At 40.3% G+C, this 26,504-nt stretch overlaps 3 protein-coding genes across 4 annotated transcripts in view; all 3 read left to right on the forward strand.

The window, feature by feature from the left end:
- The window catches only part of LOC117293867 (hyalin-like), a 33,880-nt gene that overhangs the window by 1,494 nt on the left and 5,882 nt on the right, over positions 1 to 26,504 (forward strand). The window contains exons 2-8 of one of the 2 annotated variants that reach the window (XM_033776336.1): positions 21,989 to 22,144; positions 22,593 to 22,781; positions 23,596 to 23,692; positions 24,255 to 24,349; positions 24,825 to 25,016; positions 25,463 to 25,720; positions 26,196 to 26,453. In XM_033776336.1, coding sequence (XP_033632227.1) covers positions 21,989 to 22,144; positions 22,593 to 22,781; positions 23,596 to 23,692; positions 24,255 to 24,349; positions 24,825 to 25,016; positions 25,463 to 25,720; positions 26,196 to 26,453 — 1,245 coding nt within the window. The remainder of the gene's footprint in view (positions 1 to 21,988; positions 22,145 to 22,592; positions 22,782 to 23,595; positions 23,693 to 24,254; positions 24,350 to 24,824; positions 25,017 to 25,462; positions 25,721 to 26,195; positions 26,454 to 26,504) is intronic. The other variant, XM_033776337.1, reaches the window with a different exon arrangement.
- LOC117293869 (probable ATP-dependent DNA helicase RecS) lies at positions 506 to 2,742 on the forward strand. Its single transcript, XM_033776339.1, has 2 exons — positions 506 to 1,216; positions 2,380 to 2,742. Exons 1-2 carry the CDS (start codon positions 987 to 989, stop codon positions 2,468 to 2,470), a joined length of 321 nt encoding a protein of 106 aa, XP_033632230.1. The 5' UTR covers positions 506 to 986; the 3' UTR covers positions 2,471 to 2,742.
- Positions 6,818 to 15,284, forward strand: LOC117293868. The gene is made up of 2 exons (XM_033776338.1): positions 6,818 to 8,126; positions 13,892 to 15,284. Exons 1-2 carry the CDS (start codon positions 7,859 to 7,861, stop codon positions 15,058 to 15,060), a joined length of 1,437 nt encoding a protein of 478 aa, XP_033632229.1. The 5' UTR covers positions 6,818 to 7,858; the 3' UTR covers positions 15,061 to 15,284.

Here is a 26,504-nt window from a genome sequence, read left to right on the forward strand (position 1 = left end):
TTTAGAATTTTAAACCAGAACAAATTTATGTAGCAGAAAGTGCACATTGCACTCTGCCTTAAATTGTTTGACGACCTCGAAAACTAAACAGCCGTAGGTTGCACTCTTGATAATGCTGGCAAATGTTCAAGATACGAGCCCTACTCATGAGAAGAAAAAAACATGTTAAACTTTCACCGGCTTGTGCAAAAGTGTTCAGACGAGCACGTGCAATTTTACCTTTTGGTCATGGCCACCACACTCAAAGCAATGTCCGGGAGCCTTTCGTGGAAGGAACCGGTAGACCTACCCGGGCTGCGTGGGGGAATTCCTAGTCTTGGTGCAAGACGTTTCTCGTTTCCCTTTTCACGCACACCGCGGCCAATTCACCAACAGCGCCCGCACCGACTCAATCCGCACCGACTCACGTGACTTAGTTCACTCACCGCTCCCCCGGAGAAACGTCTTGGTCCGTGTACAAATCGCTCAGGAAATTCCGAGCACATTCCAACCATGCCGCTGCGCTTGGCCTGCATAACTCTGACGTAGCAGTATCGGCATCAGTCTGGTATTTGTACGTCTTTGGTGGGAACAGCTTGGCATGGCATCTACTTGTACAATACAACGACGACAACAAAAGCGTCGCGCATGGAAAAGCTTCGACGGTGCATTTGTGCGTGGGGGCCCTATAACCTCTAGCCCTCAAAGTATAAAATTGCGTTTGGTAGAGTAGACGAAGCTATCGATTTTGCTGCAAGAAAGTTAAGTCTTGATAAGTTTAAGAGCCAACAAGTTAACGCTCTTCGCCCAGGGTAATGATATATTTATCAATTTACCAACGGGGTTTGGAAAAAGCTTGATCTTCCAAGCTTCCACAGTTATTGTGGACTTTTTGAAAGTTGTTGGTGGAAACGATAACCATGATAACGACGACATCGGCGCTGACGAGAAATCATTGGTTGTTGTCGTCTTGCCGCTTAAGGCTCTGGCTGTAGATCAGTTAGACCATGGAGGAATGTATTCCGCCATGGTTAGACCGCGTAAGCAAACTCGGTCTGGAGGCTGCTGATATTACTTCGGATATACCAGATCATGTTTTGGAACAATCGCCCAAGTACTCGATCCTGTTTGCAAGTCCAGAGAGTCTTTGCTCAAGCAAAGGGAAGGAACTACTGTTGCTGGTCAAAAACAGATGCTGTGGATTGTTTGTTGACGAAAGTCATTGCGTATCGAAATGGTATGTACCTTTTAAAAATGATTACTATCTGACTATTGTGTGACATTCCAATAATCTTAGGCATCTTGAAGAAAATCACAGTGACATAGCATAGTGGTAAGCAGGTTTTTTTAATTTTTTTTTTAGAGTTTTGCCATAGTCTCTTGGCTTAAACAAGGTAGATATGGTGTATAACTATAATCTCTACTTTGATAATTAGTAATTGATGTTCTATTCAATTCATTGCTCAAGAGTCAGTGCTTTTTCCCAAGAATGGTATTGTGGCTGATTTTTATTGCTCTACCTATTTACCAACTCAAGTACTTAGAGGGTTATTCCTTTATGCCATTTGGAGTTTATGACAGACCTGTGAATGGCTTCTTGTGAAAAGCTTTGTCAACTAATACCCAGCAAGCTCTTTCAACCAAGCTTTTTGCATGCCCAGGCTTTCATTCCTTTCATGTTTTTATGACCTATTCACATGGGTGGCTCAGCCTCTATTCTTTAGTGAACCATTCTCCATAGTCTCTTATAATGGTTTTAGCTTAAAAATATTCAGGCATGTATGCTCCTTTTTTGCAAAGGGCAAGGGTACCAATTCATTTTCTCCTTGGTAATAAAGGGCACTCTAAAAATTATAGTATAATGAGGAATTTTGTAATTTCTACAAGTTTCTAGAGTAATTCAAGGGCACTTGAAAACAACACTAATCTTTTGAAAACTATTTAAAGTGATGACTCTAAACTTGAGAATTTGTGGCCAGTTTGAACTACAATGCTTGGCAGCAACCTTTGAAAAAAAAAATACAAAAATAAACAGTCCTCATCCCCCTCTTTTTTTGAAAAGCCGGGACTATCAACATATATTTTTTGTATACATGTGGCCTTAATTGACAATCAAGCTTTACAAGGTTTTGTTTTCACCCAACTTTTTAAAATACTTGTAATTGTTTGCAGCAATGTCATGAAAGGGATTTTATTTTAATCATTTAAAAGAGAGCTAGATTATCTCCATGATGTTTTGCAAATATCAATACATGTACATTGTATGTGCTATTGTTTTAACCAAATAATAATTACTTCCTTTTCTACTGTGAACAGGAAAAAGCCAAGGACTTTTAGTCAACAAAATTATGGATAATCCACATTTTTAACTTAACATAATTTTTCTTTTTAATTTAACAGGGGTCATTCATCAACCAAGAGTTCAGCATTCCGGAAGTGCTATGGCCAGCTGGGACAGCTACGCTCCATCCTGAACCAGTCAATTGTTTAATATCACGTTTTCACCTGAGGTTGTTTTTAAAACCAAAAATAACTGTACATAATTATTTTAATGGCACTTGAATTTTGACCATATTCAATTAAATGATGATTTTTTGGTTGTAGTCAATGACTATGTGTACATGTATTTGTTTATGTCCATATTCAATCAAGTGTGAACCATTATTAGCAAACTTTAAGCTGTAGGCACACTGTCCAAACCATGATCAAAAGACGAGTCCAATTCAGATAGAACTGTGTGTTCTCCAATACGACACTATTTTAGAGGGAAGTACACTGTAAAAAAAATCGTAAAAAAACAGGGACTTTTTTCCTGTTAAAATACATTTGCTCCCGTTTGTCCGTATTTTAGCAGTTCCTCCTGTAAAATCACAGAGGTGCGAGGTATTTATACCGTTACTCAACCGTAATTCTTATATTTAACGTGAGTTGCATCAAAATGATGTGAATTTACAGGATCTTCCTTTCAATACACTACTTTGTCGTCTTTTCACAAGTTTGTCCGTTTTTCTACAACTGTTTCTGTCTACGCTCGTAAAATAACAGGGAGTTGTCCCTAAAACTACATTTTCTCCCGTTAGTCCGTACTTTATAAGCTCCTCCTGTAAAATCACAGAGGTGCGAGGTATTTATACCGCTACTCAACCGTAATTCTTATATTTAACGTGAGTTGCATCAAAATGATGTGAATTTACAGGATCTTCCTTTCAATACACTACTTTGTCGTCTTTTCACAAGTTTGTCCGTTTTTCTACAACTGTTTCTGTCTACGCTCGTAAAATAACAGGTAGTTGTCCCTAAAACTACATTTTCTCCCGTTAGTCCGTACTTTATAAGCTCCTCCTGTAAAATCACAGAGGTGCAAGGTATTTATACCGTTACTCAACCGTAATTCTTATATTTAACGTGAGTTGCATCAAAATGATGTGAATTCACAGGACCTCCCTTTCAATCAACAACTGGGGATTTCTCAATTCCTTCGTCTCTGGACCTGGAAACATCTGCTGAGGCCTTAAATGTTAGGAATTATGCGGTATAACATTTCTGCAGCAAAAAGTGTCCCACATAAAAAACAGGAAGTTGGAGCCGAAGCCGAAGAAGGAGCCGAAGCCAAGAATGAGAAACCCTCGTCTTTTTACAGGTTTGTCCGTTTCTACACATTACAATAAGTAAACGGACATCTCTCATACAAATCATGTGCGTTGAAAAACACGCTGCAGTACGCACACAGAAAAGTATAGCGAAAATGCACATACCCTACTTTGTATGAAACAAAAACTCCCAAAAGAAACTCGTATTGAGCAATAGTAACTGTTTCACATAAATATTCAGGTTGTGTACTTGCTGTACAAACCAAAAAAGGTTGTTTTTAGAAATGTTTTACACACGTACCAGTCAAATTCAAAACGACAACTTTTGCACATCTGTGCTGCAAGAGCTGTATGAAACGACATTAACAAAATACATGTTTCGCGCGCGGTGGCCGATACACTCCACCCACTTTGCTCCAGTGGACGGTCTAGTTGCCGCGCCGCGTGCAAGTTTTCATGGCGCTGCAAGGTCACGCCATCCACCACACACACACGTAAACACACGCGCGCACGGCGTGATCACTGAGAATATTCATTACTTTCTAAGCTGCTGCGTGCTGTAATTGGTTCATGTAAATGACATGCATGAACGTCGTATAGCTCATCCAAGTTTGTCACCACGCCCGCGCAAACTTTTTGTAATGAACGGTCTCTGTCGACAATACCATTTTAAGATTTGTTTCATGTTTGGTCCTTTACACTGTAATCCATCCTTTTCGAAATGATTTTTAAAATGTTCATGTGTTCAAATTTTAACTTAAGTTTTATCTAATGAAATAATAATTTAAAGTTTATTTTGAAGTTGGAAGATCATGCAAGTTTTATCACGTTTCCGACTGGTTTCAGCCGACAAGCAAAGCAAAACATACGCATTGTTATGCGCATGACAATAGCGCTTACCAGACTATTCAAAAACGCGGAATTTTAGACTGGGCCGTGGCGAAATTACTGACGTTACTTTCGGAGATTCGTTGACAAGGTTTGACTGCTTTTTGGCACTTTTTCATGCGTTTTGTAATTGTTTGAATTAAAAAAAACTTGGCCAAGTATTGTTACTTTTAAACTGAGCACATTTAGGGCCCACGTAATGTTTGCTTTTTGTCAGTGATTGACTGAAGTTTTCCTTGCTCCATGGTCGGGTTGAGTAGCCTATTTATTATTAATATAATACATGTACCAACTACTAACTACACTATAATTACCATTTTAACGTCAGTCATGTCAGTTGTGTCATTGTCAATGGTGAACTGAATGGGTGGTGAGGCGGCATTCATGACATTGTGTGACTGAATTGATGGCTGGGTCTACATGGACATCTGGCATGTCTGGTCATCTATGGTCTGGTTAAGTTCGCTTTGTTTCCTTTTAATATTCTCACAAAATGGAAAATGCAATGCCAAAGGACAAGCCTTTTTGCCACATTTGTAATGTACATTGTAAGACTATAAAGGCATACACACAACATTATCAAATTCATAGGCATGAGAGAAATGTACACTTTCCCTGTTGTGTCTCAGGATGTATGAAAACATGTTTTACTTACAAGGGATTAGTGTCACATGTATCAAGACATCATGGTGGCGTTCGTGATGAGGATGCAAATAATGCCACATACCAGAGTGCAGGTGTTGTTGTTGAATGCATGCTGCAGTTTTGTCAACAGCAGTGTTCTGATATTCAAGAGTTCTTGGCACACTTGAAAAATCACATTAAGGAAGGATTGAATGTACCATGCCCATTTGGAAAATGTACAAAACAATTCAATAAAAAGACTTCCTTCTCTTCACACATATCTAGATACCACAGACACTATACAGTTCATTCACTAACACCAAGAATACTTTGCTCAGGCGTGGACATTGAAACTTCTAATCCACACAGTGTCACTGAACCTGCAATTTGTTTTGATGGCAGTAATACTTATGAAGACAGTGGAGATGATGATATTGATAATAAAGATGGAGTTGAAACCGGAGCTAGTGTAGCTGAATATACTAAGGCAATTGCATTGTTTTTTTTGAAGTTGTACTCAAAGTCCCTTGTTCCTGAAACAACTATTCAAACAATAGTAGATGAAATGAACATTCTGCATCAATTGACTCGTGAGAGTGCAAAGACAAATGTCAAGTCTAAACTCCTGAAAGCAGGGGTTTCTGGTGATGTAGTATGCAAAGTGGCAGATGACATTTTGGATGGAATAGCTGAATTGGGATGTAGTTTAGCTCCTTCGGAAGAATCACACCAGTTTCAGTCCCAACTGTGTGGTACACTTCGCTCGACTTATCTCAGAAAAAATTACTACAAAAATGCATTCAACTTTGTGAGTCCAGTAGAAATCAATCTTGGGGTAGATTCTTCAGGCAAATCACATGTCTGCCACTATGTTCCAATTCAGGAAACGTTGAAGGTTATGTGTGAAGACAAATCAGTGCAAAGACATTGGGTGCCAGTTTGCAATGATGGAGGAAGTAACCAAGTAAACCAACTGCATGATATTCAGGATGGTAAAGTGTTTAAACAGAATGCATTTTTCCAGAGCAATCCCAATGCTTTGCAAATACTTCTGTTTCAGGATAGTTTTGAGATAGTGAACCCACTTGGGTCAGCAAGATGTAAACATAAGGTGCTAGGCATTTATTATACTCTTGGTAACATTGATCCCAGATGCAGGTCACAAGTAGACGCTATGCAGTTGATAATGCTGTGCAAAGAAAAATCAATCAAGGAATTTGGGCCAGAAGCAGTTTTATCTACTCTTGTTAAAGATTTACAACAATTAGAAAGTCAAGGAATCTCTGTACATGGTGGGGAAGTTGTCAAGGGCACTATATTGGCTATAATAGGTGACAAGTTGGGTTCTCATTATATTGGAGGCTTTTGTGAGAGTTTCTGTGCGAATTACTATTGCCGTTACTGTCTCCGAAGTAAGAGTGAGATTGCCGAAGGCCCACCTTACATTGAAGGATTGTATAGAACAAAAGAGACGTACACCAATTCCCTACAAGTTTTGCAGGAAGGTGATACTGATCATGTAGAAGGGATCAAATTTGATTCAATTTTCAATGCTTTGTCCTTCTATCATGTAGTTAATCCTGGGTTGCCTCCTTGCCTTGGTCATGACCTCTTTGAAGGTGTAGTAGACTATGACTTGGCATTGTACATCAAGCATTTTGTTGTTGACAAGCACTGGTTCACATATGAACTCCTAAATAAACAGCTGGCAAGAATTTCATTCAGTGGGTGTGATTCAAGGAATATGTTGTTTTTTGTCAGGAAAGGAGAAAAGATCGGAGGGCATGCTGTCCAAAATTGGTGGTTTTTACGATTTTTTCCTATTGTTATGTATAACTACATTCTTGACACTGAGAATCCCACTTGGGAGTTAGTTTTGAAATTGAAGGAGATTGTGGAGATCATAGTTTCACCAAGCATTGATTCATCCCAAGTAGCCTATCTCAAGGTCCTTGTTGATGAGTATCTCGAGCAAAGGAAGGACTTGTTTCCCCAGAAAAAACTTAGACCTAAACACCACTTTCTCTGCCACTACCCATGGCTCATACTGATGTTTGGCCCACTGATCAGAGTATGGACCTTGCGTTTCGAAAGCAAACATGCTTTCTTCAAAAAGTGTGCACGCATCAGTCAGAATTTTAAGAATGTCACTGCAATGCTGTCAGAGAGGCATCAATTAATGCATGCATATTCTTTTCACGGGAATATTTTCCCTGATGATGTAAAGGTTAAGTGTGGAACAGCATTTGACTCAAATATGTATGCAGACAATATCCAGAAAGCTGTACAAGCCATGGATTTACATATGCAAAACTGTGAAGTTTCAGATGAAGCATCAGTGTTTGGCACATCTTATAAAAAAGGCATGTATGTCTTGTTGAAAGATGCCGCTGGTAACTGGACATTTTCTTGTTTACTACTTGTTATTGTATCACAGTCACACAGGAAAGTTTATTTCCTTGTTAGACCATGTCAGTCTACATTTCTGTGTAAGTTGGGTCTGTACAAAATCCATGATGAAAGACAAAGTGGTGACTCCAGCGTTGTTTGCGTGTCATATTGTGATCTCGTAGACTATTGTCCCTTGGCTTCTTATAAAGTTGGCGGTTGTAAAATGATTACACTAAAGAATAAACCATGTGCTCAGTTTAATAAGTAACTGTACGAATCGTGAAAGTAGATTGATAATTTGATCAGTAGCACAACACTTCCTGTAAAGGCCTTCAATGGGTGACGCATGGGACACATGCAAATAAAGTTAGCAAATTTCTTATTAAATGTCAGGATTCAACATGGACAGTCGGCAACTGGAAAGCAGTTCCAGTGAGTCAGAGCTCGATCTGCATGATGTAGAAGAAAAGATAAGAGACATATTGCCAAACATCAAGCGCCGTCGTCTTGCATCATTCCTTGAGTATCTTCAGAAAATGGGTGTCGAGTCTGTAAATGACCTAGTCTACATTAATGAGAGGGATATTTCTCAGACCCTCACACCGATTGAAGCAAGAAGGCTGCTAGACCATTTGAATTGTAGGCCCCCTGTTGGTAAGTTCACTGTAAATACTTACATGGTTTTTTAACCCAAGAGCATGTCAATGGCTTAGCACTTTGTAACAAATATCTACTCTCATTTTAAATACTTCCATTCATATTCTGTTACACTAAATTGTTTTGGCCATATACAGTACGTCCCAGGAAGTGTCCATCTAACTGTTTTAAATATAAATAAGAATGAGGTCAGATCCTAAGGCTTGGCCTCAACCCCTATGAGTCTTATTTAATTTCAGTCACGCATCACTGCACAGTTGTATTTTTGAATGAAAGACAATAAAAAACAAATGTGCAACTAGTGTTTTTACAATGTGTACATGTATGGGTCCATTTAACATTGGGCAATATACCTGTCTCTTTTAATACATGGGGGAAGGGGGATAGTTTTTTTTGTTTTCTTTCTTTCTTTTTTTTAGTTTTTGGGGGTTTCAGTTCTATATTATTAAAATGACAATCTTTGAAGTAAGGCACGAGAGAGCATATTGCTATCATTTTTAAACAAAATTGAAAAAATTAATTTTAAACCAAAATAAGATTGTCACCTGGACTGTTTTAAAAAAAGTAATAACATTAAAGATAAGACATGAGTATTTATCGTCAAGCAAACTTGTATCCTCAATTCTGATTGTTCAATCAATGGCAACAACAGTGATATACTGTATTGCATGGTCCATATTGCACCCTGTGTCCTGCGCTATTCAAAGCTGCAAGCAACATTCCAGCTACATGCAGTAAACCGCTGAAAGGTTCATATGTAAAACTTGCTAGTTACGACTTTATTGCATGTCAAATAAGTTTGCTTGAAGATAAATTTGTTATCCCGTTCACACTTGTGGAACACCAAAAGCTGTGATAACCTGTTGTTGATTATTGTGTTAGCGCCCTCTATTGACTGTTTGTAGAAAGGGTGTTTTGTAGTTGTGTTGGCATCCATCTTGTTGTTTATTAAAGTCATGTACACATGGTTCGTTAACCTAATCCAGTGAGTTAAAGCATGGTTAAAGTCAGTAATTGAAGTTACTACATTTTGGCGACGAGGATGGGATCCTGCTAAACAGGGAGAACATCCAGAAGAAATATCAGTATGAATACCTTTGGGAATATCGGTGAATTTCAAGATGAAAAGGACAGTGAAGCATGGCCTCTGTATGTGGAACGATTGAAGCAGTTTTTTGAAGCGAACGATGTAGAGGATGCTGGTAAGCAGAGAGCTATTTTATTAAGTGTTTGTGGTGCTGACACATATAAGTTGATATCAAGCCTTGTAGCACCAGAAAAACCAGGAGAAAAGACTTTTGATGAACTAATATCGATTGCTAAGGATCATTTCAACCCACTTCCCTCGGTAATCGTTCAGCGATATAAGTTTAACACACGCATTCAGCAACAAGGAGAGACAACTGCAGAATTTGTTGCTGAATTACGCCGTCTCGCACGACACTGTGAGTATGGGTCTACACTAGAGGATATGTTGCGTGATCGCTTAGTATGTGGCTTAAAGGATGAGCGAGTGCAACGAAGGCTGTTATCAGAGCCCTCCCTTAAATTCAAGAAAGCGTGGGAAATTTCACAAGCCATGGAGCTAGCCATGAAGAATGCCAAAGACCTTCAAAGAAACCTCGAGTCTTTGCCCGTATCAGTGGCCGCTGGACCCCTGCAGCAAGCCAATAAAGTTGCTAGTAGTACCAGCACCAGGGGGCCTAACCAAACAAGGCCATATCCACAACAAGCACAGCCCCACAAACAAGGTACACACTTCACTAAATGTTATCGATGTGGACGCACGGATCACTCTGCAATTGATTGCAGGGTACGTTCGTATATTTGTCATAACTGTGGGAAACAGGGACATCTAGCCAAAGTTTGTCGGGGTGGTAAATCGTCTCACACCCCAGTAGCGTCAAAAGTTCACACGGATAAAGCGTACTGCATGGAACCTGACTTCGAAAACCCTGTGAATGCAGAAGCTAACTATACAATGTATAAAACCTCGGCACAAAACAAAGAGCCACCGCTTATCGCAAATGTACTGATAAACAAATGTAAGGTCTCAATGGAAATTGACACTGGTGCTTCTGTCTCCATTATGAGTGAGACCACTTATGACTCCATATTTAAGCACGAGAAACCTTCACTTCGTACCGGGGAACACGTCGAGTTACGAACTTATACAGGCCAGAAAATACCTGTGGTTGGTACGTGTTCAGTTACAGTAGAACACAACGATCAGAAGACTCAACTCTCACTTCTCATTGTGTCGGGTAAAGGACCAAATCTTCTCGGACGAGATTGGCTGCGCCATCTTAAGTTAGCGTGGCAAGAAATTCACCATGCCAGGCACACTGATTCGACTGCTGAGATTATGAATCATTATGAAGAGTTATTTCGGGATGACTTGGGTAAACTAAAAGGACAACCTGTAAAAATAAATATCAAAACAGATGCAAAGCCCAAGTTCTGTAAGGCGAGAACCGTGCCCTTCTCCATGAAAAAACAAGTGGAAGATGAACTCGATAGGCTCCAAAAGAGTGGTGTCATTGAACCAGTAACATTCTCGCGTTGGGCAGCACCCATTGTTCCAGTTATTAAAGAAAATGGGCAGATCAGAATCTGTGGAGATTACAAGGCCACAGTAAATCAGGCTGCTAATGTTGACTCATACCCCCTCCCTCGAGTGGAGGAATTGTTCGCTGCAATGTCTGGTGGTCAGACATTTAGCAAGCTCGATCTCAGTCATGCTTACTTGCAACTTGTACTCGATGAACCTTCGCGTGAACTTGCGACAATTAACACTCACCGTGGACTGTTCCAGTATACGAGAATGCCTTTTGGAATTTCAGCTGCACCGGCCATTTTCCAACGGACCATTGAAAGTTTGTTAGCTGACATTCCCCAAGCAGTGGCATTTCTCGATGATATCCTTGTTACAGGTAAATCTGAATCAGAGCACATTGCTAATCTTGATCGAGTACTTACCAGACTACAAAGTGCAGGCCTCCGACTGAAACAGGAGAAATGTAAGTTCTTCGCACCAGAGGTAGTTTACCTCGGACATCGGATAAATGCAACAGGCTTGCATCCCACAATGGAGAAGGTGCAAGCGATAAAGGATGCGCCAGTCCCCCGTAATGTAACTGAGTTAAAATCCTACCTGGGTATTCTCAACTACTACGCAAAGTTTTTGCCCAACTTGTCGTCGCTCATAGCCCCTTTGCACTGTTTGTTGAGGAAGGACACCCGCTGGTCATGGGACACAGCCCAGGATAAAGCCTTCCGTGAATCTAAGGAATTGTTAGTTTCAGCTCAAGTTCTGGTGCATTACAACCCAGAGAAGGAGTTAGTGCTATCATGTGATGCTAGTCCATATGGTGTGGGCGCAGTGCTGGCCAACCGAATGTCCGATGGAACAGAACATCCAATTGCGTATGCATCACGTTCCCTGTCTCCACCAGAGCGTAATTATTCACAACTAGACAAGGAAGGATTAGCAATGGTCTTTGGAGTAAAAAAGTTCCATCAGTATGTGTACGGTAGGAAGTTTGTGATATCTACTGATCATAAGCCGTTGCTCGGTTTATTAGGTGAAGGGCGAATGATACCCCCCATGGCATCATCCAGAATTCAGCGGTGGGCACTTACACTTTCCGCTTATGATTACCAGTTGGTCTACAAACCAGGGTCATTAAATGGTAATGCCGATGCACTGAGCAGATTACCATTACCCCATACACCTTCGCATGTACCAGTTCCAGCGGATTATGTCATGGTCATGGATCACATGGAGTCAACACCAGTCAGCCCAGAGAAAATTCGCCTCTGGACAGGCCGAGACCCGGTATTGTCACAGGTGCGATCATTTGTGATGAATGGTTGGCCAGCAGAATGTGCAAATTCAGCATTGCAGCCATACATCTGTCGTAAAACAGAATTAAGCATCCAAGACGGCTGCATAATGTGGGGGTCACGTGTTGTCATCCCCCCACAGGGTCGCCAGCGTCTTGTGGAGGAGTTACATGAATCGCACCCTGGAGTGTCGCGCATGAAATCGTTGGGTCGCAGTTATGTATGGTGGCCCTGCATGGACAAAGACATTGAGAGTAAAGTCAAACAGTGTTCGCCATGCCAAACCTCACGTCAATCACCACCAGTTGCACCACTGCACCCATGGGAGTGGCCCCAGCGTCCATGGTCACGCCTTCACGTGGATTATGCAGGTCCATTTATGGGACGAATGTTTCTCATAATTGTTGATGCACATAGCAAGTGGCTAGATATACATGCTATGCATAGTGCAACGTCACTGGCTACAGTAGAGAAGCTGCGTCAGACCTTCGCGACACATGGATTGCCAGATATTATTGTTTCCGATAATGGCAGTAATTTCACCAGTGCAGAGTTTCAGGAATTCTTGAAAAGGAATGGCATTAAACATGTCCGGTCCGCGCCATTCCACCCATCATCCAACGGGTTGGCTGAGCGTGCAGTTCAGTCTTTTAAGGCCGCAATGAGGCGTATGAATGAGGGTACTGTTGAGACAAAGTTGTCACGATTCTTGTTCACATATCGCACCACGCCACATGCCACGACAGGAATTTCCCCAGCTCAATTGTTGATGAATCGTCGACCGCAGACAAGACTTGATTTGGTCCGTCCGGATCTACGACGTCGAGTAACCAACAAGCAATGTGCACAGAAGGAACATCATGATAAACACGCAAAACCTCGCTCGTTTCATGTGAACGACACCGTTTATGTGCATAATTATGCGCCGGGCCCTAGATGGATGGCAGGGCGTGTAGTATCATTGTGTGGCCATCTTATGTACACAGTCCGACTTGAGGATGGTCGTGTGTGGAGGCGCCATGTTGATCAAATGCGTTTTCGATATGTCTCAAACACACCCAGTTTGGAGCCAAATTGGCCCATTCCTTCATCGGAGAGGGAGGAAATGGTTGGTGAACAACCACTTGTACAGATTGACAGTACACCATCAGTGGAAGAGCCAAGTCCAATGCCAGCAGAGCAGACTGGCTCACAGAACACAGAACCAGACATTGAACTTCGCAGATCCACACGCGTTCGCACCAAACCTGAACTCTATGGATTTCCAGATCTGTGACTCTAAAAAACACAGTTCTTCTTTTGTTACCATTGAAACAGTTGTTGATTAATAATAGTTCCTCATGTAACAGTGGAACCAGCCAATAGGTTAATGCATGTTTTCCTTCAGACCTGTGAAAGTTGGTTCTGAAACTAATTCTCTTGGATTGAATGTTCTAGTGTTCAGGTTGTTATTTCCTTTAAGTTGTTGTGTTAAGTATTATCTAAAGGAGGAGGAGTTGTGATAACCTGTTGTTGATTATTGTGTTAGCGCCCTCTATTGACTGTTTGTAGAAAGGGTGTTTTGTAGTTGTGTTGGCATCCATCTTGTTGTTTATTAAAGTCATGTACACATGGTTCGTTAACCTAATCCAGTGAGTTAAAGCATGGTTAAAGTCAGTAATTGAAGTTACTACAAAAGCGTAGTGCATCTGTGTCCCACTATACCACTTGGCCGAATATGTGGGGCACAGATGCACTACATTATGCCATTTTTCACTCACGTTCACGAAACAATTAAAACAATTGGCTAAGGTACTCCATTTGTCGTGCAGCTAGTGGCGGTATTTGAGTCCTTTTTTGCTCCACTGTCTTTTTCCTGTTATTTGTTTCAAAACTGAAAAAGATTGTTTTACTTTTGCCCTTTTGGCATTTCCTAGAAAGTGGCTCCCAAAATCGTCCCGTCAAAGCAACACTCGAACTTGATGATTCATCATCCTCAAGAAGTTCATCATCATCAGCAACTGATGAGAGTAGCCAATCCAGTGTGGAAATTGCTGTGGGAAACCCATTCCCATCAAGGTCATCTGCTGAAACAGGTAGCACCCGTGTTCCATGGCAGAAGATGCCCAGACTGCTGATGGCAGCATTAGAGGCAAAGAGAAGACCAGCGCCAAGTCTTCGCAAAGAGATGATACGCATCATTGTAGATGATCTGGATAAACCATCTACATCACTTCCCCGCACAAAGGTGCTGCGCGCATTAAGTTCCGAAATTGTTCAGAGGTTTCCGGATTCTTTCATTGATGAACTTGGTGGGGAGAAAGTTGGATCTGGTTATGACAGCCTGCTCTCACAGTTGGTTAACAGAGTCGACAACATAAGTCGTCCTTCAATGAAACGGGGAAGATTCTCTTCTGGGGATGAAATATCTAGTGGCCCGGCAAAGAAAAAGCGGGATTCCTATGGTTGCATAAATTGGCAGCCTATATCACTTCCAAAGGGAGAAACAGTGGCAAGTCAAGTATTGCTTAAAGACGAGCTGAAGGCTCTCCACGCATCTGAGCCTCACACGGATAAGACCCAAATCATGGAAAAGATGTCAACAACATATGCAACACAGAGAGCAATGCTGAACAAAGCCAACTGTGCTCTTCTTGATGTAATTGAGGACTGGCCATATCTCTTTGATGAGAAGTTTATGCTAATGCACTTCAAGGAGCTAGTTGGTACTGACATCATGCACAAGGTGCAAGAAAGCTTCAAGGACAAAATTCCCAAGATTCTGCGCTTCCTTAAGCAGCACTCTTCATGTCTGCGAAACAAACAACTCCAGGATACACTCCAGCAACTAGAGGCAGCTGTTGATGTAGTGGGCAACAAGTCACCACAAGTGATTGGCTTAATCACTGTTTTGTGTGCCTACTTTGGTGAGGACAGGGGATGCCACATCCTTTCTACGGAGGTAAGCAACTTAGAAATATATCTATATACTTTCCTCATAATGTTTTTTTTTAAAAACCTTCTCCTGAAAGTTTTGACTGCGTGTCTGCATTTATGTATGTGGACAGAAAAATCAGCACTTAACAGTTTGTACTTCGCACTGTGAGTCTATCCAAGGCATTCATGTAAAAGAGGAGGAGTTAACACACATTCATGTTTGTAATCTTTGATCACCCATTGTGTCATATGTGTAAACATCCTCAATCGTTGACCCCTTAATTTTGTCCTTCATTTGTTCAGACTTTTTTTAATTTTTTTTTTTTACCAAATCCAGTTGTTTTAGTAAATGTTGATCAAATATTTGCTTTACAGGAACTTGAGAAACCTGTTTTCAACAAAGAGGACCTACCCGGAAATCCCTGACTGCTTGTCAATGGTAAGTACATGTATTTGATTATCCAAGTATACAGGGTGAGTAAAAAAATATATCCCTTTGGAATAGTTCTTGGCTCCCGCAAAAATGGGAAAGGTAACTAGGGCTCCTGGATCCGCCACTGCTTCATTTGTTTATCACAGCACACTTATGTTACCATCCCCAGAAAGTAAAGGGGCTATATTTATCTATTCAAATTTAAACATCCTTGGTGACATTGGATGGCTTCAGTACATGTAAATTTACTTGTTAAACTACCTGGTGCTACAACAATATTCAGTCCATTCATTCAAATAAATTCACTAAGTCCATTCATTCAAATAAATTCACTAAGTCCATTCATTCAAATAAATTCACTAAGTCCATTCATTCAAATAAATTCACTAAGCATACCCCCCACAGTCTCCTGATGACGAGCAGAGCATACTGTCTGGAACATCAAGTTTAATTCCCTCCAGTTCCCTGGAGTTCCCTCCCAAAGAGATTTGTCACATGGTGCTACCGTAAATCTTTAGAATTATTGCTATCTCCACCATGCTACCTTCAAATCTTATCATACTCCACCCCATCCCCAAGATAAAAATTGCATTTTGATTTTCAGGGAAGCTACTAGAGGCCAACAAATGGTCACTTGCTATTGGACAGCTGACAGTCGCTGATGTGGACAACCCCATTACCGCACTCTGCATGCTTTTCGGCAGTTACTACATCTTCAACCTACAGTATCCGGCTACCTCAGCGGGAGTAATGGAGTTTATTCAAAGGTTGGTAAAACAAAAGTAAACAAATACAGTACTGTAGTTGGGGTACACCCAATGTCCCTATGTTCCCAAACCCTGTGTTCCCCCCCCAGAAAAAAAAAAAAAAAAAAAAAAAAAACAGTTACGGTTAGGATTAGGGTAATGGTAAGGGTTTCAGTTAGGGTTGAACAAAGGGATTCGGGGAAGATAGGGACTGGGGGACATCGGTCGCACCCCTATAGTTACCCAAAGGGATATCTTCCAAGTGCACATTTTAAACGCTAATTTTTTAGTGGTCAAGTAAGAAGGCCGAGCACCTGACTACAGTGCATTAGAATACTTCAAATTACAGTATGTTCCCCAAATTGTTCCGACTGACTGTTTTGGAAATAACCACAAAACCCATGAGGTCAATTTAGAAAATATTTGGTTGTGCAGCTACTCCTAAGCCTTGGCCCCAACCCCTATGTGTTACATTTAAATTCAGTCAAACATCACTGCACAATTATCCATTGAGTAAACATTTTTGAACACTGACCAAGTTCCTTGCCTTATTCAATTTCAATACTGTGTTAAGCTGTGTAAAAGCCCTCATGTTGTGAATAGGGTTGCAGTTGGGATTGGAATCATTTGCCTGGCTATCATGGCAAGACTTCAGTTTTATGCTCAACACAACACTGACATTTATGTTGCAAGGAACTTGGTCACACATTCCAAATTAATTGACAACTGTGCAGTGATGTGTGACTGAAATTTAATGAAACTCATAGGGATTGAGGCCAATGCTTAGGAATAGCTGCACAACCAAATGATTGGTAAGATTGAAAAATCTTAAGGTTCACAGATTTACACATGGTATGAAGATGGTTATTTTAGAAAAAATCCCTTGAAATATTTTTGCCAGAAGTGCTATAGTTTTTGACAAACGAGTAAAACCAATAATGCTTGTTCTGGAGACAAACCCAACATATGAACATGCACAAAAAGAAGCCTATTGTTTTTGGCCCCCCTTATTTAAATATTAAGGTCATTATGGTTAAAACAAAAGAAATGTTTTCTGAGCAATAACTCCAAGAGGACATGGCATATCAACTCCAAACTTGGTTTGTGGATTAGTCTAGGGATCCCCCAGAAGCCTATTGCTTTTGGACCACCTAGGTCAAATGTAAAGGTCATTATGGCTAAAACAAAATAAATGTTGTCTGAGCAATAACTCATTCTTGTTTCCTTTAAAGATGCTTGGTGGGAATCAATCCACAGGAAGGAACTAAGGGAGGACAGAAGAAGACAGCGGTACATGCAGGTCTCTTGAAGCTCACTAATGCACTGAAGTCCTTTGAGTGGAATGTGTAAACTCCTACAATGATAGAGACACGCCACAAATCAAGATGCCACAAATCAAGATGCCGTGGATTAGGGGCTAACACTTAATGATAAATATTCAAAAATCGCTAAAAAGAAATTATGAATGGTGCACATTGTTGGAACGAAAACTGGAATAATCCATAATTTTGAAAGCAAATTGTCTGTTCTCGAGGGATTATCCGGTTGGGAACCGACTGACATTTTGCACTGATTAACTGCGGTATAGAAAACCTTTTTCCTGTTCTTGCACTTCTGTGTAAATGAGGTGTTTGTTATTGACATTGCCAAAAAGGTGGAATTATGCTCTGAAGAATAAAATCAGGTTTTAAACACAGCAATTTCTAATCGAAAGAAAGTTACAAGATTGAAACAATGAGGAAAGTAAATCTCAAGAATACAGAAGGAAAAAGGAAGTTGAACAAAGGAAGTAAGTTCAACGTCCTTTTCCCTTATATATTCTTGAGACTTACTCATGTTGAACCTTTCAAAATTAATCTGCCAGTAAACAAATTTGTTACAGGATTTGCAAATGTTTGTTTTGTAAATTACTATTCAATGATGTTAGACCCTGATTAGATGGTCAAGATGAAAATCGAAAGCTTTTGAAGACTTTTGGTGGTAATATGTTGAACCTTTATAAGTTTGTGTTAGTGCTATATTATGGTGAATTTTCATGAAAAGTATATTTCTTAGAGTTCTTTTCTTGATAAATTACCTCCACAAAACAAGTTTTCCAAGTGTTTAAAAAAAAAAGTTTCTTTATTTGTGGTATTATGAAAAGTCATAGTTTGGTTAGTTAAGCCGGTTTAAAGTAAAGCAATTATATAGTTAAAACTTTTACATAAAACATTGCTTTTCAAAATAATGCACAAAGAGATCAATAATATCACAAAGTTAAGCTTTAAAAAAACTTTCCATGTTATGTCAGTACTTAAATGTTTTCATAAAACAGCTTCCTCTCAGCCACCCGGTTTTGTGATATTACAATCACATTAAAATTAAAATCAAGGTTTTATATCCTAAGTTTTATTGAAACAAAATCATCCTGTTAAATTACATTGTTGTGGCATAAATAAACCATACAGGGACTGTGAGAAACAACTGTTGTCTGTTGAATTACAATCACTGACGTGTTATAACGAACTGTCCCCGTGAGATAACAGTTTTTGTCTGTTATAAAACGGGAATCGGTTCCAAAATGACGGTAAATCCTGATTATTTACTGGAATATTAACGTTATTATAAAGGAACAAACTTAAATTACAATATACATAATGTGAGATAACAGTTTTGGGCACTTGTAAAACGGGACTTGGTTGCAAATTGACAGGGTAAATACCGTTACTTTAAAGGAACAAACCGTTAAATTACAATATACATAATGTGAGATAACAGTTTTGGGCACTTGTAAAACGGGACTTGGTTGCAAATTGACAGGGTAAATACCGTTACTTTAAAGGAACAAACCGTTAAATTACAATATACATAATGTGAGATAACAGTTTTGGGCACTTGTAAAACGGGACTTGGTTGCAAATTGACAGGGTAAATACCGTTACTTTAAAGGAACAAACCGTTAAATTACAATATACATAATGTGAGATAACAGTTTTGGGCACTTGTAAAACGGGACTTGGTCGCAAATTGACAGGGTAAATACCGTTATTTTAAAGGAATACAACGTTGAATGACAATGTATTAAACTTGTTTAATAACAGTGAGTCCCGTAATTTCCATGCCACCGTTTTTTTACAGGATGGTACTGGCGTCCCGACTGCCAGGAATTTCCTGTAAAAATACGATTTTTTTTTTTACAGTGTAGTCAACATGTGTTATTATATTAATTTCATGAACAGTGAGTTTTTACACTGAAACCAAACAATGATTGTCCTTTCTTCATCCTGTTGTAATAATAAGCACAGTGAGCTTGTCTCAATTTTTAAACAACTATTATTGTATCATTTGACATTGCCAAAGGTTCAAGACAAAAACATGTTGATTAGGTCTTCTTGTTTTTTTCTTTTTCAAACTGCTCAACATGTAGTCAAATTAAAAAAAGGCTGCTGAAAACGTTAACAACACAGTAAGATTGTTGGTGAAAAAAAGTTGTATAGTATGTTGTAGTTTGCCAACCTCAATGCAAATCTGCTTTTTCTCATGGCATTCTATGTATACTAGCAGTGAACAATTTCATCCAGCATGTTTGCATCCTGAATGGTAATATTGAGTAGCAAATGATGATTTTGAAAAGCAACTGACACAGTGTGCATAGCCTTTTGTTACTGTAACAACCAACAAGTTACTGTCTCTTGCACATGAAGTCAGACTGAGGTTTTATCTTGTGGTGTGCTGGTCACATGTAAATTCCTAGTCAAAAACAGTTTACATGTATGTGGCTATATATCACTGGACAGCATCAACTAATAGGCAGTAAATGTATACCTTTCAAAATTTAAATGATTACCTGCAACTATTTACAATCGAGTTACAAAGGCTTCATCTGTTGTTTTAAGTTTTACATACAAGTTCTTTTACTAAAAAATACATGTAAATATGTACATAACTATTTTGATGGCACTTGAAATGGATGTTATTAAAATGAATGTCTTTCAATCAATGAAACACTTATCTGTTGTGTATCTTTGTTCAGATTAAATCAAGTGTGGACTATTATTAGCAAACTTTAAGCTGTACACACACTGTCCAAACAATGATCAAAAGACCAGTCAAATTGTGTCTGGCCCGGTTATCTTGCAGTAATTCACGTTGTTTTTGAAAGGGCTAATGAGTCCCTTTTCGCATTTAAATTATATCTCTTGCTTTTAATGAAACTTGCCACAGGAAAAAAACAAAGCGACATTTGATTTTTAAATAATCACAAAAGATTTTATAAGAAGAGTTGCATTTCTTAGAGAAGCAGTGTGGTTACGACTTAAATTTCTTCAGAAGTTAGTGTAGTGTACAATAACTTATAAGACATTACCAACTTAGTGAACATTTGGATGTCAACCAACATTGGCCGAGAACTGTTGTTTAATTTCGTTCCCTATCACTTTGCCCTTTCGCCACTTGGCATCTTTGGAATCACATTGTTCACATATATTCATACTGGCGGTTGGTGTGATTTCTTCTCCCAAAATTGTGCTTAATACCGATAATAACTGACTGTCTTTCTTTAATTTCGAAATTATTGGCAATATCTTCTACAAGTAACAAGTTCTCTGCCGCAAATAAACACCATCGAGTTTTGCCGAGGCGGCCAAGGCCCGGCGGCGGTCCAGTGGCCAGGGAAATAAGTCATTGTTATTATAATACATTGCAACCTTTTCGGATTTCCACCGCACAACAACAAACGCACATGTGCATTTCCCGGGTTCCCGCGGCAGCAGCGATGTTTATTCGGACAACGATGCATGCAGGTTACCAGGCTGACCTGCTTCTCTGTTTCCAGTTGTGCGCGTGCGTAGTATTTTGTTGACCCACACGTTGAATATGTATACGGAGGTCACATAACTCAAACATGTACACGGACCAAGACGTTTCTCCGGGGGAGCGGTGAGTGAACTAAGTCACGTGAGTCGGTGCGGATTGAGTCGGTGCGGGCGCTGTTGGTGAATTGGCCGCGGCGTGCGTGAAAAGGGAAACGAGAAACGTCTTGCACCAAGACTAGGGAATTCCCCGCAATGAGTCCCTCTGAAGCGCCCGGAAGGGCTTCAACTGGATCAACAGCCCGCCAAAAATGAGATTAACAGAAGGTAAACGACGCAAACAATTGCGTTTAAAAGAACACTTAATTTCACTTGTTGAACATTTTGTTCTTTCTTTTTTAGGTTGTTTTATTAAAACGAAAGTTTGTTGAGTCGAGGCCATCCAGGAAAGGGCAAAAGAAAAAAAAAAAAAAAAAAAAAAAACCGAAGTGTGTAAGCACTGTATACCAATGAGTCCACTTTCCCGAGTACTGTAAACAAAAATGGATAGATAGTAAAATTAATAGTTTAAAACGTACAGATTCAAAGTAGATACTAAGTAATGGCGTCGATAACATTAAAGTATTATATAGCGCACGTATTTACTAACAAGTTACCCACCCTTAGTAAATACATTTTTACAAAAAGTATGAATTCTGAGACCCAATTATGAGACACATTAAGGGGTTTATAAGGCACATTCAGCAGCCACAGCCAGGAACAGCCGGGGCGAACACCATCTCTTTTCGATATCAAAGTGCACTGGGTTATTTTACATGCGTTACACAACACACGAGAGCAACGGCTTTACGTCCCATCCGAAGGACGAAGCAATGGTTAAGTGTCTTGCTTAAACTTGGACACGAGTTTCACGACTGAGACGAAACAGCAGAGTTTTAATTCGGTGTTCTTAACTGCTCGGCCACGACACCTCCAAGGGCAGGTATTGCCATTATTGCTTGTAAATACAACAAGTGAGGTGCTGTGCACGCACATTACGAAGGTACACTTCTGAAGTGTGTGCAGTTCTCACGTGCACAACTACACAACAGCTTGAAACTAATTGTCTCATGTTTTTACCCCTCAAAGAGTGCCCGAGGGGTACATACAAGTCAAACAACGCAGAGGTGAGTAAATGTACCCCTTGCCCGCCTCACTCAACCACGACGGCAGAGGGCAGCACATCTCCTTCGGCGTGCGAGTGCTTGGAAGGGTACTTTCGTGCAGAGGATAAAACATGCAAAGGTAAGATTGGATACGTTCTCTATCTAGAATCTGAACTTTATAAAATCAAACACGTTTTTTGTTGCCCTGCACCTTTTGTTGACAAATAAATCGCTGCGTCATGTTTCTCTCAATGCATGGAAGAATTTCGAGTGAGGCTTCCATGTTTGGGGCAATCATTGATTCAGTATTCATTAAACGCTTAATGATTTTTTTTACAATTAACTCTATTGCAAGAAAACCTTCACAAGAAAAACAACAAACTTGGAAAGGAACGCCCATATATACTTGTTCGACAAAACAGTGTTAACGGGTACACTAAATGAAATGATGAAAAGCAATCATACAAACTACAACACAATCTAAGTTATAGTTCATAACTTAGATCATACTGATTTTCATGAAATTGAAACCAAAATAGGAGCCTTCTTAATACTTTTTGGGTTCTATCATTTTTCTTTTAAAATAGTTAAAAGGTGTCCACGACTTCGATCACCATCGAATGGTCGGATAAGACCGGATGTCTGCGAGAACACCTACGAATCAGAGTGTTCGTTTGAATGCAACCTCGGCTACGAGCTGTTCGACCCTGCCAACTCTGCCAGACGCCGATGCAAGGCTAACGGCCTTTGGTCAGGAGACAGAGCACAGTGTCGAAGTTAGTTCCGCCTAATTGGCTTCAATTTTTGGCCGCTAGATGGCAGCAGACTCAAACAGCGCATCTTTTTTTAGCTTCATGATCCTTTTCGAAAACACGGCTTCGGCTTTGAACTCGGCTCAGGCTAGCCTGGCCCCGCGGTTGTTTTGACAACTGCGCGTGCTTTGCGTACGTGCCCAAGGCTTCAGACGAGAGAACGGGGCCCGGAAGCCGAATCCAAACCCGAAGAAGTGAATTCGAAAATGGCCTTAGAAAAGTGTGCTTTGATCGTAGAGATGCAAGGTCGTTGTCCGCCAGAGATTCTGTCCACTCAGTGGTAAAATTAACGTGGGCTGAAGGATGATGTTTCAACAGAGGGCGGCATCAGAATTATGTAGTGCAAAATTCGCCGTATTGTGGACAGGATCTCCCGGGGAGGGGAGCAGGGGGGGGGGGGGGGAACTGTGTCCGAATTTACGGCTACAGCTACGGCTACGACAATTGGTAAGGGTGTTAATGAGGAAGTCCTATACCTCAACGTATGATGACGCGGCAATCAAGCCAACCACCAATTTGGACACGGCCGCCAAGCTCAACTACCATTTCGAAAAGAAGAAAAAACCCGAATATGATTTGCTTTTACTCTTACACCAATGTAGGCCTATGTATTAGCGCTGTATCTCAGTCCTTTCCAGGGTTTTGTGAAAACAAATTACCCGACGATTACTCGGTGGGATTCGAACCCGCGACCTTTGTGTATTAATTAACTAAGATTTTGATTTAATGATCATCAACTAATTTGGATGTATTGACCCCTATCCCACTCCCCACCCAGAGGTCAGCTGTGACGAGATCCCAACACCAACTGGTGGCACGAGGCTTTGTTTAAACCAAGATGGCTTTCTCGGTGATGTCTACGGTTCTACTTGCAGGTAAGTTTCCAACAGAAAATACTTTTGTCTTTTGTGACCGTTGTCTGTCTTGTACGGAATTCCCCTAATACGGAATTTCTTTCTCGAAAACTACGATACTTCAGAGGGAGCCGTTTCTCACAATGTTTTATATTATCAACCTCTCCCTATTACTCATTACTAAGTAAGGTTTTAGGCCAATAATTATTTTGAGTATTTACCAATAGTGTCCACTGCCTTTAAAGGATTTTGATACCTAACAAATTAAAAAATTGAAATTAAAATCAAATAATTTAAATTGTCCCATAATTATTTATGATTATAAAGAAGGAGGAAGGTGTTTGGCTGCAGCCGAAAACCTGTTATTTATTTTAACATATTATGATTACGTTTGAGTGAACCAGTTGCGTACGGTGCTCCAGAAGTGCCAAACTAATTGTGTTGAGTTAATGGAATGAAATACAATTTTAACAACACAATGTTGTTAGCTCGATACAATGACATGACATTCCGGAGCTCCGTATGAGACAAGAAGCAGGAGTTATTTATGAGCAAAATATTAGTTTGATTTTTATATGGACAGCTTTTCGTGTAAAGATGGCTTCAACGAGGTCGGGGATAGAGAACGTGAATGCACTGAGTCTGGAGAGTGGTCCGGGACACCCTTTTCATGCAGAGGTGAGGCGGAGTGGCAGGAGATTATGTGTGCCCCCTCCCCCCAGATTTTGCCCCACACACGGGGAACTGTGTACAAGCTTCTCATGAGAGCGCCCTCTTTTGGAATCAACCTCCATTGGCCCATACTGGGCGACAGAATCTCCGGGGACAAGTTTCCCCGGACAAAAGAAATAAGAAGACATACGAAACTTGGTTAATCTCCAAGTTTGCAGTAACACCATAATAATCTCTTTGGGGTAGTTCTCAAAAGAACCGTTGGTTTCAACTCGACGTTTCGATCAGTATGCTCTGATCGTCTTCTGGAGAAAGAAGTTGTAAATACTGTTGTTAATACACTGAATTTGTAAATACTGATAATGCTCGTATAAACACGATGGGGGAATGGGCAAATTCCATTCTCGACTTTGAAAGGGTAAAGTGATACAAAATGAGTGTAAATGTTGATATTGTTTCCCTGTATTTTGTCTTTCTCCAGCTATTACGTGCCCCACTTTGCCCTCCTTACGTAATGGCAACATTGTACCCGCAAAGTGTGGAGAGAAGCGGCAAAAGGTGAAGCTAGCCTGTGCGTTTAGCTGCGAGGATGGGTATAGACTACAGGGCCCTTTGACCAAACGGTGTCAGACCACTGGAAACTGGTCCTCAGACGAACAGGTCGCGTGTGTTGGTAAAGATTTCAGTACATGAGCCTCCCTTTTACTCAAAATGTTTCCTTTACTCAAAATATTAAGTAGCAAAAAGCTTTACTTGGTAACGAGTAATGGAGAGCTATTGATAGTATAAAACACTGTGAGAAACGGCTCCCTCTGAAGTAACGTAGTTTTCGAGAAAGAAGTAATTTTCCACGAATTTGATTTCGAGACCTGAGAGTTAGATTTTGAGGTCTCGAAATCAAGCATTTAAAGGCACACAACTTCGTGTGACAAGGGTGTTTTTTCTTTACCTCGCAGCTTCGACGGCCAATTGAGTTAAAATGTTCACAGGTTTATTATTTTATGCATATTATGTTGAGATATGAACAATAAATAGGTCACCATTGGTCTCTTCTGGTGCTATTTTCTAACAATGGCAAATTTTGTAGGTGCTCATTTGTTAATTTTATTTATTTTCTAGATGCCATCCCTCCTGAAATAACCTGCCCAGAATTAATTGTGAGAAATGCCGAACCCGGACTCTCATCAGCCGAGGTCACGTGGGATATGCCAGTCTACAGTGATAATGTAGACGGCACTGACGCCCTCACCGTCACTGTTCATCCAGCCGGACTCAAACCATCTCATCGATTTGAAATTGGATCTGTTCGTGTACGGTACACTGTTACAGACACCGCTGGCTTGAGTGCGGAGTGTTACTTTAAAGTGGTTATTCTGGGTAAGTTTGGAGAAAAAGAATGACAAATGATTCATCGATTGACGTATACATTTTCCTTTGTCTGAGACGCATTTTCTGAGTATCTAGAACTAGCAAAAATTAAAAGTTCGATTCCAAGCTTAACATCAAAATCGAGACGCTCAGGAAACCATGTCTTTGAAACAAATGCTCGATTCCTTAAAACTATCTCGGTTTAACATGAAATACGCAGCATCCGTAGAACTGCACCTTCTTGGGAGTCTATTCACTTCCTAGGTGATAACAAGCAATAATAGTTTCCAAGTGTCTCGGATTGTACTACAGTAATAGTGAGAAATCCAGTGCAAATTTGGCAAGAAAAGTTCGGTGTGGGATGCAGGGGGCCCTTGATCTGATATAAAATAATATTAATGGTAATAATACACACTGTATCTACTGCTGCTAATCTTACAGCTGCACATTTTGTAGATGATCATTTTGTTCATTTGATTTCTAGATGTCATCCCTCCTGAAATAACCTGCCCAGAATCAATTGTTAAAGAAGCCGAACCCGGACTCTCATCGGCAGACGTCACGTGGGACATGCCAATCATCAGCGACAATTTGGACGACACAGACGCCCTCACCGTCACCGTTCATCCAGCCGGACTCAATCCATCTTATCGATTTGAAATTGGAACTGTTCGTGTTCGGTACACTGTTACGGATACATCTGACTTGAGTGCGGAGTGTAGCTTTAAGGTGGTTGTTATAGGTAAGTTTGGAGATACGTACATGACAGTTGCATTATACATTTTTGTCTGAG

Source organism: Asterias rubens, chromosome 8 (assembly GCF_902459465.1).
Source record: "Asterias rubens chromosome 8, eAstRub1.3, whole genome shotgun sequence".
Lineage (NCBI taxonomy): Eukaryota > Metazoa > Echinodermata > Asteroidea > Forcipulatida > Asteriidae > Asterias > Asterias rubens.